Consider the following 14,663-nt stretch of genomic DNA (forward strand, 5'->3'; position numbering starts at 1 on the left):
GCACCAATAAAAAAAAATATCATCTAACTGTACCTCTTAAGTAAGTATAGGTCTTGAGCCTGTTGATTAAATAAAAATGGTATTCTCGAGAGATGATGGAAAAAGGCCGTGACCGTCGCGAGGGACGAGCAAGTATACATACACAACAGCTAGGATGTAACATGTGGGTGTACCTGGATATACGGGGGCAAGATCTCGGGCGTCGACAGCGTCCTCACGAGGCTCGATTCAATTACCGGCTCGTAAATAAATGATCGGTAGACGAATCGGCCCCTCCCCCCGCATGAAAGTGATTATTCGCTCGCTTTCTTTTGCCCTCCTTCACTCGCGTGTACAACAGCTCGACCACCACTGGGTACTTCCTTCCAAATCGACCCCAAAGGACTCTCGCGCGGCACCCAACTCGATACAGCCCGGCTTACCGTGCCTACGTACATTTTCCGCAGCTGCTGATGCATCATTGATGCTCGAGCCTTTTTCTCCTTCTTCCTTCGATCCCCCCGAGCCTTCTCTTCGGCTCGATCGCTGTCACGGCTTCGGGAAAACTCTATTAAGAATTGACAAACAATTTGCAACGGGAACATTCACGCGCGAGCACTGACTGACGGTGTACAAAAAACCGAGTGTAGTTGTGCGTTGCGACCGCATGGGAAAAAATCTATTAGTTCCAAATTGGTCGATGAAGTAAAATCAATTGGCCCGATGGACTCGGGGGTGAACGCTTGGGTGGTATCGGGGAGGGGGGAGCATGTGCATGTACGTCTAGAAAAGACGGTAACTCACTTTTCCGTCCTTCCGCCGATCAGGACGAATACTTGATGCGGGAAAGGCGACTGTGTTCCGTTTAAGTATTCCGCGCATCGACGCGCGCCTATATGTCAGGGACGTCCTTGGCTCGGTAAGGAGATGCTCTCTTCCTCGCTGATAATCGCATGAGGCGTGCGCCTCTGGCAACTTTTTACGGAGGACCGTGTCTCTCCGGCCCTTTCGCGTTATTTCCCTTCCATCCTCCACTTGCGCGACGTATTCAAACGGACTTTAACTCGATATAACTTGCGCCTTCGCTATGTGCATATAGTTGTGGACTTATTCTGTCGAGTTCTGTACGTGCAATGTACGGGTATACTTGCGTATAATAGAGTTTCGGGAAGATATGACAGGTACATCGTGCAGTTGTTGAAAAAAGCGCTGTTTGAGGTGTGCGGTTTTTCATGATCTTGATCCCAATGTTATTTCCTTCAATGGGAAAAAAAAAGAATTATAGTTAATGGCGCACAAACTTTCTTTTATTTTTTCCAATATATATGTGGTGCTGTAGAGAGAACGATTTTTTCCTGATTAATTTAAAATGGTGATTTAATCTCCGTGAATTTAAGACATCATGTATACAGCGGACATAATAAATTAGATGTTTCAAACATGCCTAAAATAAGACAATTTTTATTTTATTGATCGTAAAATATTGCCTTTTCGCGATATCTACGTTCTTTACGGAGATGTGGGCATTTAAACTCTTTTGGGCGAAAAATATCGATTTTTGGGTAAAGCCTCTACTTCGTAGGTGATTGTACCAGATAAAATACCTATTTCAAACGATATTAGATCATCCAGAATTATTTCTAAAGAGCTGGTAAATTCCAATACATCAAATATATCTGACTTACAAATAATCCAAATTTTCTGATCTCAAAATACCGTATATTTTTTGAGATATCTCCATTATTTACGGAGATACGGGCATTTTAAGTTTTAAATAATTTTTCAGCTAAAAATATTGATCACTGCGTAAAACCTGAGCTTCTTCGTTTACATTGTAGGTATAAGACATTGTGGGTGCGACGTGACACTTTCAATTTGACCTTTTTTTTTTATTTATTTTTTTTTTAGTGTCACTGTAGGATTTTCGATAATCAAGCTGTAAAACTAATTTTGGTAAGTGTGTCCCATGGTGTAATACGTCACGCCTTATATTACATACGATTATATGTGTACGTGAGCATGTATTTTGGTTATCTCAAGTTTTTTATATATTTATATCTATTAAGGCTCAAACTTAGTAGTTGTTTCGTTTTGTGTTCATCTAAAGGTTTCAAATACAACGTGTTTCATAAAAAAGATAAATTTTATCAAACTTGTAGGACTGATGAACTTCGAGAAAAATTGATTAATTTTTCACGCCCAAATTTTTAAGCTGATATTTGAGGTCCGTGAACGATCACAAAACTCAAACTAATACATCTTTTAGGGGTATTTGTAAAAAAAAAAAAAAAAAAAAAAAAAGTGAATACCACTCCCGAATAATTGGGTAATAAGTATTATTTAAAAGACAGAAAAAATTGATTCTTCAATTAAGAATTCAAAAGTTAAAGTTATATTGTACTTAGCAAAAACATCTTGTGTGCAGCAACGATAATTGTTCTTGCATGGTTTTTTTTTTTTTTTTTTTCTTAATTCATCACACTTTTTAAATTTTACGTAAAATATCGGTCACCATCTGCCGATAATGTTAAAAACCTCGCATCGATAAACTTTTCCAACTCAACTGACTTCTTACCATCTGTTGGATGAATTACCTTACGTAGGTTACGGTATTTTATTTTCGTTACCGATTGAAGAAAATGTGAATCCCTTGAGCTTTAACGAAACTAATTTGAAATTTGAACTTTTAGCTGAAGCGCCAATTACTTACCAATGAAAATTTACAGAAAGTGAACAATTTTGGAAGCTGGGAGAGCAGACTCTCCAATATCAACGCCCCCCCCCCGTCTTTTAGTCCTTGTACAATGAGGTGAATATTCGAAGCTCCCAGAGTGGACTCTTGACTTCGAATCATCCCAAAATAAAAACACCTAGAATTTTACGCATGAGAGTGTGTCATGAGTGAGTTTTTGCGTGAAATTACATACGTGATTGCAGACTGTGTGAAAAGCACTTATGCACATAAGAGTGTGTGTTGACACTGAGCACGGAATGAAGTAAAGTACCAAGTTCTCACGATAAATTCAAGGTAAAAAAATGTGTTCAATTATTGTTTGTGACAAGTAGGGAAAAAAAAGGGGTAGGTATTTCACAATGTTTTTTTTTTCGAGGGAAGTAACTAAACAAATTTTTTCAAAGTGAATATTGTTTTATTTATTAAAACTACTTTTAACACAAATAAAGTCATATTACTATAAAAAAATGTCTTTTTGACAAGCTTGTCTTAATTTTTTTAGTTTGTCTACGATAGATATTTTAGTTTGCAGTAAGAATTGAATATCATGTAAAATTGTTTATCACGACGGAAGGGTAGTTTAAAAGTTCTTATAAAATCGTAAATAAAAATTGTATATTTAACCACACAATTATTTGATTCTGACGTATTGTTTGTTGTAGCAGTGTGAGAAAGACTTCTTATAGCACGATATTGTTTTCACATAATTTTTCAAGCAAAGCTTTACTTTGCCGGGAAATGCAAAATAATTTAAATAATACTATTTTTTCGCGACATCTATTATCAGTTCAACTAATTCAGTGAGTTTAATATTCAAACAATCGTTTAATAAAATCGTAGCATTCTTTTTTTCAACATTAGTTTTACATGAATAATTTATTTTTTTACATATATAAAACTTTCATGGCTTTCAACATTAAATAATAGTTATATAAGCACTTTCTCGGGACTACCGTTATCGCGATATTTTTTTGTTTTTGTTTTTACACATAATCAACAACAACAATGCGCATAATACTTTTCATAGTTAAGAGCATCCGAACCATAGGTATAACTTATGGTTCTAGAATTTTAATCTACCAAAGTTTTCGTTATCGTTATTTATAAACTTTTTTTTTTACATACAGGTACAATGCAAATGTAAATAAACTTCCTTTGTCAACGTAATTTTTAAATGACAGTTACTTTCAACTTTTTGAGCTTATTTTATACTTGAATATTTAACTTTTGGTATTGTTTGCGATGAATTCAGTTACAATAATCGATCGTGTTCACTTACATCTACGAGTAAGATAATTTTTCAACAAATAGATAGAATTGAAAATCCTATAATTTTTAAGAAAAAAATTTTTTACATGAAATTTCAAAGATTAACAAATTTAGCGCATCAATGTTTATTAGAAGTTCAACGAAAAATTTACTAAACAAAAAAATGTATGAACAATTACGAAAGACTCTAAATAAAAAAAAACTTACAAGTTAATTCAAGCAATGTGACAACCGCTTAAAAATCATAGAAAACAAATAGATTAAGTCTTCTAAAAATTACAGTGTAAGTATCTTCGCGTTGAAGATAAAAATGTTGTCATCTTATACTCGAGCACTCAATTTCACCTCGTCATTCGCATTATTTTATCAATTTAGTCGTAGAAATATCAACACCTACTCAATAATGGCTTTAGTTTGCAGTCTCTTAGATTATGTACATTACATATTTATGATGACGCATTAATTTGAGCGAATACATTATACTTTATTACAATTTACGTAGATATTAGAGGTAAATACTTCCATCGTTTGATCAAGGTGCGTTTACAATATAGCTTTTTTGGCACTTGAGCTTTACTCATTGGTATATTTTATTTTTTCATTCGTCAAATACTCATGTTTAGTCATAGACATATTGTGACCTTTAATAAAAATTTTAGGCCAGGCAAATTAAATTAAACGAGATACTTTAAAATCGTGAAAATTCGTCTGTTTTTTTTTTTAATTAATTGAGGCCAGTATTTCCTTCGTTTATCATTTATCTTACACTGTATCAACTTATCAACTAGAATATATAAACTTTTTTTTACCTATATAGATAATCACTTTTATAAAAGGTATGTATAGCAGGAGTACATCCAAGATCATTTTACATGCGCAATCACATTAAAACGGCTTATGAGAATTTGATTTTTTAAATGTAAAGTATGATTCTTGATTTGTGGTGGGATAAAGCAGTAAAAAATAAGTAATGTTGAATTTTATGTTGCCAAATCAAGGATGAAAACGACGTCTGGAAAATTTAGCAATTTTACAAGTTTTCGTCAATGACGAGTGATGTAAATACATGTTGTGATACTGATAGGTTTGTAGTGGCTTATACATACGCTCAACGCCCATAAATCCAAGCCCGATGACAAATTTATGATGATTATTATCCTATGACGTTTTACGATATTGGCGGCACTGGATTAATTATGCATTCGAGATCAGGTAACAATGCGATTACGCAAGGTCTCATTAATAAACTCTTCTTGATTCTTTGATTGTAATCATTTTTCTGCAATCAGCCGCCATTTATCCGTTTTTCTCGGAAATTCCAACAAGTTTATACATAATTATGCTTAATGACAATAAAGCTTCAGCTGAATGAAATTTAGTTTTTTCGAGAACGAAACCTTCACTCTACCTATATTGTACTTTTGTCGAGTTTAGGTTATTTTTTTTCTTTTTCTTTTTATTACTTGAAATTATTTTAGCACAGCCTTGCCAACTATAATATTAATGACGATAACAATGGTATTAATTGTAATGTCGATGACAATTATTGAGGCCTAATGTATGACCTAAATGAGCATATTACTACCATTAAGTCAAGAAAAAACATTTCATAGATTTTTTGTCAACTCAATTTAAGTCAACTTAAAATAAAAATTCAGTTGGTAAAGCTCAAAATATTTTAGAGTAGAATAGCAATATCACATATTAAAGTTAATTTTATAAAATACAGTTGTCCAATAGAAAATCTTAACAAATATTCGATGCACATAAAAGTCGACTAATGCTTTAGTAATAATAAAAAAAATTAAGGACACCTCGACTTCCCGAAACAGTTTATCATTAAAAAACCAGACTCTTCACCTCCCCCATCACCTGAAGCATTAATTTATCCCTATTCCAGCGCGTAATATCCGCACTTGAATCAGTTGCTACTGGATGGAGCAGGCCAGCGGATGCGTCAACGCGTGGTCAAGTAATACAGGCGTTCCCGCTGCCAATTCCGGCCTCGTTTCACACTCGTCATCGTATTGAAAGTAGCTGCTCTGTTAACCAAAGGATAATAACATGTTAATATTTCATTCGGACCGTTTGAAATGCGTATGTGTAAGTGCATTAGTCGACGTGAACGCTTCAGTGCTTGCCACTGAAACACCACTGAAGGAGTCTCGATTTTATGTATTCATCAACAACATACCCTAGACTCTACGGCTATTTTAGTTTCATTCAGAAGTTTTCCTATGATTTTTCCCAGGACTTGCAACAAAATGTTTCCTCCCCCCAAAGTAAGTTCATTCATTTGAAATTTAAGGATTCAGAGTTTTGGAGCTAATGGAGCTCCAAAGCTTGAATAATGTTTTTTTATTAAGTTGTGTAAGCACTTTAGGAAAGTAAACAAGTTAAAGTGAATCGCTGAAGATTTTACGTACTTTTAAATTACGAAAGTTATAAATAAGGTTGAAAGTCTGAGTTTATTATCATTTTTAAAATTAAATTATAGTCGTAAAAAAGAAAAAAACAACGCCATTAGAATCCAGAGCGTGGGACTCTAACGAAACTCTTATAAAAAGGGATTTACGATAAAAAAAAAAAACTTCTCATATCACGTAGCACAAGTTAAATGCGGGGTTTGGATATTAAAATTACAAAAATTGTATATACATTTGAGGTACTAATGTCCCACGAGCTAATTAATTTTCAACTCGGTGATAATCACTAAAAAGTTCGTAAGCTCAAAGTTAACTTTGGACGTGATAATCTTTTCAAGACTTAAACTTTCTTCCACTTTCAAATTGCAAAGATAAGTTTGACGACGACTGCTGTTGAAACGTATACCAAGGGAGCTCTTTAAATTAAAGAGACAGTTTTAGAGCCTAATGAAAAATAGTAACTCTGATATCAAGAAATGGGTTTGTTTTCATTTTAATTAAACTGTACCCGTATTCTTTCAAAAATTTCATTACAATACTCAATAAAAGAAACTGATCACAAAACTTTCATGTAAAAATAAATGGTATTACCTATTACTAAACTGAGCGAAAATTTCGTCAATCTTAATGAACATGTATAAGAATGCAAACAAATAAATATATATCGAAATAAAATAAATATTTATTCAAATTGAATAATATTCATTCAAATGAAATAAATGACTTCTTTGTAACGTAATACTCAATAGATTTCAATGATTATTTATTTTGATCAAATAAATATTTATCTGTTTGTATTCATATAAACGTTTATGTGGACAAATAACCGATTGAAAGAAAAATTCAGCAAACGCGCGTTCAAGTATTGTATAATCAATATACCTTGACAAAATCAGACACAAAAAAAAAAAAAAAAAAGCTGGGCACACGTGAAAATTCACCTGGCAGTCGATGCAGCGGCAGCTGTCGCTGAGCTTGCAGGTGAGCCCGAGTATCTCGACGGCCTCCTTGTAAAGCTCAGTGCTGGACTTGCGCTGGCGGGCCGGCGGCGATGCGGGCGCGCTCATCGTGCCACCCACCTTGCCCAGCCTCTTGTTGCTCTTGCCAAAGGCTCCGCGCTTCCTACGGCCCTCCTTTGTCATCGACGTCGCTGGCGTTGCCGATGAGCCGCTGCCAAAGCCCCGCGAGAGCGACGACGTCGAAGAGCCCTGCTGCTGCTGCGGCTGGCGCTCGTCTCGGGAGCTACTTCGCACCAACGCCCGGCCGGCTGGCGAGGCAAAGAGCTGCAGCATGTCCACTTCCTGCAAGCCACAAACACCGTTTTGACCCCAAGTTAACTATTTATTTATTACCAGCGACGCAAGTTTTGACGCAAAGCTTTGGTATACGTCTACCGAAGCGCACGATTAAGCGTATGCATCAGATAAATGTGTGGGGTGTACAAGTATGTAGGCGTGTCGCACGCGTTCGGGTGTGGAAACTTCGCAGTCTCGCAAATTGAAACGGAGTAAGCGGGAAAACGGTGGAATCGATTTATGTGAGGAATAAATTCCCAACGGTGTTGTAAGTACAACGGGGGTACGGGGTGGGACGAAAAAAAAATTGAGCAAAAAGTAGCGCAACGCGGCGCGACGGTGTATCATCCTGTACGGGCAAGTGGGAAAAAGTTGCAGCTCCAAGAGTGGAGCAAAAAATGGTATCGGAGATTTTTTTTCTTTTTTTTTTCTTTCTTCACTCCCCGACTGGCAAGTACTTATATTCCCTTCGCACTGGCGAGAGACTTTGTTACGGTGAGCAAAAGAAGCCTTGTATCTCCCTTCTCAAAGGCACGGGAAATAAACGAGATCTAATAAACAGTAAGGAGAAATTTTGTTTTGTTGCATCCGAGGAGCAGCGAGGGGTGCTCTGCTGCTATCTTTTATCCCTCCGTCATTCTACCAGTGGCTCTTATCTTCCCATTGTGTCTAGCACTCTCGTTGATACTTCTTTCGGAATTTGGGGCAAATTTTCCTTTCAGCCATTATTCGAAGCCACCGAGACTCGCGTCTTGCCCTTTTGCTTTTTTTTTCAGTCCGGGAATCCAAACATGGATTGTTTCTCCGAGCTTTGGGATTTTTTTTTTTTTTTTTTGTTACAATACGAAGTTGTCTAGGATACGGGAAAAATTGTTCACCATCAGCGTATTTTTGGTTGAAATATTACTGCCAGCCTTTCGGTCTTTACAAATTACTTTACGTGGAAAAACAATATTGATCCTTACGCAAAGTATCCGAATATTTAAACTTTGTAAATGCTAAACAATCTTGTGCATGAATATCAGGGTTAAAAAAATAGAAAATGGCATCCGCTTAACTATTTTGGAAAATTTCACAAAGTAGGTACAAGTTGCTAAAAAAAATGGAGAGAAGAAGTCGTAAAAAAAGTATTACTTGACAATTGTTCTGCAATTAGAAATGGAGTGGAGGATGGGTTATTTTTCTAAAAAAAAATTTCACCGTGATCTGAGTGATTTATTGCATAAAAAAAAACACACACCCATTTAATTCAATTTTCTTTTGCTTTAAATACTCGAACTATTTCTTTTCATTCTTTCCTCCCTTAGAGCGCACAGAGAACTAGTTTTTCGTTTTTCTTTAAGCGAAACGAGAGACGGTACTACACGACTTATGCATGCACATAGCCACTCGTACACACACACATAACGAATGTGAGAATAATGTGACATTTTTTTATCTTCACGTGCGAAACCGTACAAATTTCGATAATAGCTTTTTCATGTTGATGCATGTTATTGGTGATCTTGTCTCCTATTTCATTTACATAAAAAAAAAAAAAAAAAAAAAAAAAAAACATCAAAAAATACTCTCCACACGTCACAGAAGTTGCCGATATGGTACTAAAATTGGCTTTATTTTTGTTTTTCTACGTATCGATGACGCCATCAAATTTTACATTCAACATGCTTCTAGGTCGGGTAACCAAAATTTTATCCGACAAAAATGCTTATTTTGGTTGATAACACAATCTAATAGACAATAACTTCACAAAGGTTTCATTATTTAGTGCTTGCACATCGACATCAATAGAGTTTCAATGCAGATTAGATCAGATCACTTTTGCTTATCGATGGCTCGTCTTATCTCGTCTTGTCTGTTTCTACTTAAGAAGCGGCAGAGTTTGTTTTCAAAGTGAGTTTGTTTTTAAGTCTATATACCGTGAGATAACACTTTTCTCCAAATAAGTTGAATTCCTTTCATTTAACGCTGGGAAAAAATAAAAGTAAATAAACAAACAAGCAATAAAAATGAACAAACAGGCAACATATTAAAAGAGGTAGGGAGGCTCAAAAAAAAAAAAAAAAAAAAAACCTAAATTAAACATACTTGTACGAATAAGTAAAAATAAAGAGAGCCGCGTATTAGTATGCATAAAATGCGTATGGGTGCGCTCGTTTGGCCGGATTTTCCCTCGGAATCACAGAGCGTGTGCTGCGCGTCAGCGGCGTCCAGGGCGTTTTTTCCGTAACCAGGTGCACCACGTACACATGATATGCATACCATGTATAAGCTGGCCCCCGCGTGTACACACCGTACGTAGCGCAAAAAAGTAAAACGAGGAACCACGGGGCTCTTGATGTATATGTAGCGATACCGGAATTCATTGCGTAATATAATAAATTTACAAGTGGGGGGGGGGTAAGGGGTCCAGCGTATCTCTGGCTTCGTCTCAAATGTTAAGTTTCGGCTACCACGCAATAGGAAGGAGAATACAAAGAAAAGTGGATACGTCGACGAGAATGCGACGGAGGGTGAAGAGGAGAATTTGAAAGGGGTACCTGTGTGCTGTACGGGCGAGATCAAAGGGCAATTGTTTTTTTGTCGCTCTCCCGTTCCCTGTAGCCAGCGGCCCGGAGATGTGTCGCGAAAACTGGCCCACTCGACCGTTGCTCGCTACGGAGTAAAAGAATAACACCCCTCCCCCAAGACGCGTTTCTCTTTCTCTACCTTTTCCCGTGCTCGCTTCGTAGCTGGTGCTGCTTGTAACTGACGTTATTGCTATGCTACAGAGGAAAAAGAAAGAAAAAGCTCTTCTGTTCAGCGAGCTCTCGTTTTCTCCTTTACTGCTTTTTTTTTTTTTTTTTTTCTTTTTCACCCTTTCGCTGCAGCAGCTGCAATAGAAATGGCATTTTCTAACTTTTTTTTTGCCCCCCCCCTCGTTTCGCGATTGCTAAGACAACTACGTGTGAAATGATATTGATGAATTCTCTGGTAACTCTCCTTATAAGTGTTAATGTAGGGGGGTGTAGATGAATCGGCTGGTGAGTGAGTTTTTGTAGCAAAAGAAAATTGTATATAAAGTCATTAAATCTTTGTTTCATTTGTTTATACGTATGTGGACACATGAGAGTTACACAAATCATTAAAATTCATGATGATCACTATTAATTTACTAACTTCGACGTGCAAACATATATACATTTACGTACAGCCACGCAAGCAAGTCCGACCTTCTATTAAAATTCATTATCTACAGCTTCTACAAACACGTAAAAGTTTCAAGCAAAAAAAAATGTATTGAACTTGGGTTGTTTTGTAAGTGATGCATTTTTGGATAGTAAACGTTGAACCGACTCATACTTTAAAGCATATTTTTTACGCTTGTATATACATATGAAGATGCACCACCATCACATACCGCTCTACATGCAGCGCTAGGTAATCTCTTTAAAGGTTTCTCGAAACCCTCGTTTATCCACGTGCTGTATCAGGTCGATTTGCAAGCTCGACCATACCAGGTTCATAGCAAACAGTGCACTCATGACTTGGGTGATAAAAAGCTACGCGCGCGTGAGTCAGCCAATTTCCCTTTCAATTCATTATCGACTCCTCGGTCCAATTGGGAGTAATGGTCCGCGATGAAAATTGAAAGCGCAACAACGATCCTCGTTCGGCGTACGTCGGACGCGCGAGAAAAACAGAGCACTTCAATCAACGCAATATGTGCCATTTGGTATATTATGTAGACACACATGGCTTTTTGCACGTGCACACACTCGCAAAGATTTTTCCACTCGAGGAAAAACGCGTATTATATTCCTTTGGGCAATTTGGCCGGTATTCAGGTAAGAGAGCGCGCATTCATAAATCTCGTTTGTCATCAGCGCGCATTCATGAAAAAGAGGCGCGCAAATTGAAAAGGCACCGGAAATCCCGCGCTCGACTGACTGGACGGGGGGAAGGGGGAGGGGGGTTTACAGTTGGCGGGACGCGCTTTGTATATACATACATAGGTGCACGTCGCGAATTATACAGTGCCAAAAGGAGGTCGAGAATCCGCGGAGTAGGTGTGTTTTATTGTGTACAGGTGGAAGGGAAGCTCGGGGAAGAAATATATATACGTACGTTTGAGCCCCGAGAGATTTCGCGGATTTTGATCATCCGTCTGCCTCTCGTAAATAAACGCGGAGTACCTACTGAGCAGTCGTCGGTCGAGAGCCACCGATGCATGAATAAATCATTTTCACTTCGGGATTCTAATGGCACACGGGTAATGGTGGGAGGGTCCGTATTATGTTGGACACGTAAATATTAAATAAATCGATACGGTTGATCGGAGGCGAATTGTCATTCAATTTTTAATCCACATCACTCTTTTCGACAATGATTTTCACCAATCAACGGTGACTGGCTACCTGAATCCAAGTTTTTTTCAGTCCGAGTAATTAAAAAATTAAACAAATAAATCAACAAAACCATCAAATTTTCCCAAATGATTTGTCATCGATATGCCGTAATTACAATTATCAACACTTTCAAAATATGCATCACATCAGTTGCTGATAATCATTTCAGAAATAACTTGATTGATTTATTAAGCAACTTTAACTGCTTAATCAGCTTCCGTTACGTCGTACAACTTTTAATAGTATTAAAAATGAATGCTCAAAAGGCTGCATAATGGTCCCCAATTTAACGCGCTGGGAAGTGCGTTCAGTATAGTAATATTTTGCACTCCACAGCCCTTCTGTGTCAATAGTTAAAAAAAAAAAAAAAAGAAAAAGAAAAAAAGGGATTTAGTTCGGTGACATTAAACTACATCGACGCCATACTGTTTTAATTTCATCTACTTGTACACCTTGAAGGTGCAGGTACTTTAATATACTCGGATTTATGGTGACACGATGGGAGTTTCGCGACTATACGCAAAGGGAAGCCCATTTGTCGCGTTCCCATAATCTATTCGGACAGTTGCCGTGCTTGCCGGTACAGTGTACAGGGCTTTATCGTGATAAATCTCTTAACTTCAAAGAGCCGATTGTCCTGGTCTTTGTCTCAATTTGCGTGGCGTACAACTTTAGCCGAGCCCTGTACTATTGGAAGATACCTTACGAATGAGCATCCGTTAAAAGGTCATTTTTCCCACTCTGGCGTACATTTCACGCAAACAAAGTATACACGCAAAGAAGAGTGTAGGTAGATGTATAGGTAAATAAACTGGCCGCGAGAGGTAACGTGGGGTTCGCTGCTCGGAAAGCAATTAATTGGTCACGAGCACCGGCTGCTGCCGTCCGTGCATTTCCTGCTAATCAAGTGTGTCATGTGTGCGTGTACACGTGCAAACACCCATATACACTCATGAATTTATACATAATAAATACATTACCCACAGGTGTATGGATTTCACGTGCAACTGATATTTGCTGGCTGGATAAAGTATCCGCGCACACTAATTACTGTAATTAGGAGCACTTGACGTTTGGCGCTCGCTCGGTTAAAAGTGGTAATTCACGTGATTTCATGCCCATCTCAATAAACCATACTCATATATAATCGTTGCAGAGCTTCAAGACCCGCATTTACTGGCATACGACTTGAGCTTATTTTTGAGGTTTCAATGAAATATAAGTAAACCACACAAGCTAAATTACATACTTGTACGAAAACGTAAGAGTTGTTCGTTTCAAGGTAATTGCATTGATATTGAAATATTTGTAACTCGTGTCTCTATTATTTTCTCCGAGCAATCGTAGTAGTGGTCATTTCCACCTCGTCGCGCGTATAAATAATTAAATAATTGACAGTAAACAATATGGACAAGCAGTGAGATGTAACGTGACAGTGGAGATATCAATAAAACAAGCAAAGGATCCAACGCCGCCAAATAACCCAAAATATATGGACATTTTGCTCGGCATACATTAAAGCAACAATCCTAAGAGGGACAGGATGGAGGAGTAGACGCGCGTTTTAACAGTCAACGAAAGCGTCGTTGATGGGACGAGTTACAGGGGACAGCATCGCTATCGTGAAAAATAAATCAGAGTTGGCCGTCATATGGGCGAAATCCATATACATATTGTGACGATGCACTCTCCCCCTTTATTTCTCTCTTTCGCGGCTCGTCGGTGAATAATTAAAAATTTGGTTGATCGTCGGGCACTACAATTTTCGCCGAAAATTGCTTTCAGCGCGCAGGTTATCCTTCACGGTTTTAGGACTCCCTCAGCCGCTATAAATTTGATTGGATACGAAACCTGTGCTCTATTTTTTAGTACAGCCCTACCACCCCGGTGGTTTGGATTCGGGGATGTGACTGTGCACCGAAATTGGCTTCACGTGCCTTAAATAATTTCGATCGGTACTCCCTTGTCTGTTATGGCATTCAGCGCGATGTATATACCATAACTGTTTACCGTTTCGAGTATACTAGAATTATTGTACAGAAAATACGTGTACCAGTTGATTGGGCACTCGTAAATGGCATCAAATTATTATTTTAATAGGCAATTTGTATCCTCCGTATGAATAATACTCGTTATTGATACTACAAAAGCATCGGTGGATCGAAAATTTTGCAATTTAAATTCTGTAATAACCAGGGCACAAAAACGATCTGACGTGCGGCGCGTGTATTTTTCAATACAATTTAAAACAAAATATGCTTGCGATACAATATTTTTCACTGTTACTTGTTACTTTTTTATTCATACAAATTTTCACGTCACAGAGCAAAATTAATTATTTCACAAATAATTTTTCCATTATCGAACAATTTTCTTAACTACTCAGTTACACTGTTTCGTTATATATGATGCGATTGTTAAATGACTCCAAATTTCGTTGCAAAAGAAACTCAATGGTATTGTCATAAGTCATCCACTCCGGCAAAAGGGTTCTTGGCTAAAAAAACCTCAGCCCGGAAAATCTGACCTCGTTACCGTTAAAACGAAAAATTCTCAAGAGCTCCGTGGAATC

General features: G+C 37.5%; 1 protein-coding gene across 1 annotated transcript in view; it reads right to left on the bottom strand.

Annotated features, from left to right (window-relative positions):
- Window positions 1–5,672: 5,672 nt before the first annotated feature.
- Window positions 5,673–14,663, bottom strand: part of LOC106642495 (uncharacterized) — a 34,206-nt gene continuing 25,215 nt past the window's right edge. The window contains exons 4-5 of the mRNA XM_014357295.2: window positions 7,350–7,709; window positions 5,673–6,024 (exon numbers count right to left, since the gene is read on the bottom strand). Of these exons, the coding sequence (XP_014212781.2) occupies window positions 5,911–6,024; window positions 7,350–7,709 (474 nt within the window). The 3' untranslated portion in view covers window positions 5,673–5,910. The remainder of the gene's footprint in view (window positions 6,025–7,349; window positions 7,710–14,663) is intronic.

This window comes from Copidosoma floridanum, unplaced genomic scaffold (assembly GCF_036245765.1).
Source record: "Copidosoma floridanum isolate Cflo_tuat_1 unplaced genomic scaffold, Cflo_Japanese_pri ptg000012l, whole genome shotgun sequence".
Lineage (NCBI taxonomy): Eukaryota > Metazoa > Arthropoda > Insecta > Hymenoptera > Encyrtidae > Copidosoma > Copidosoma floridanum.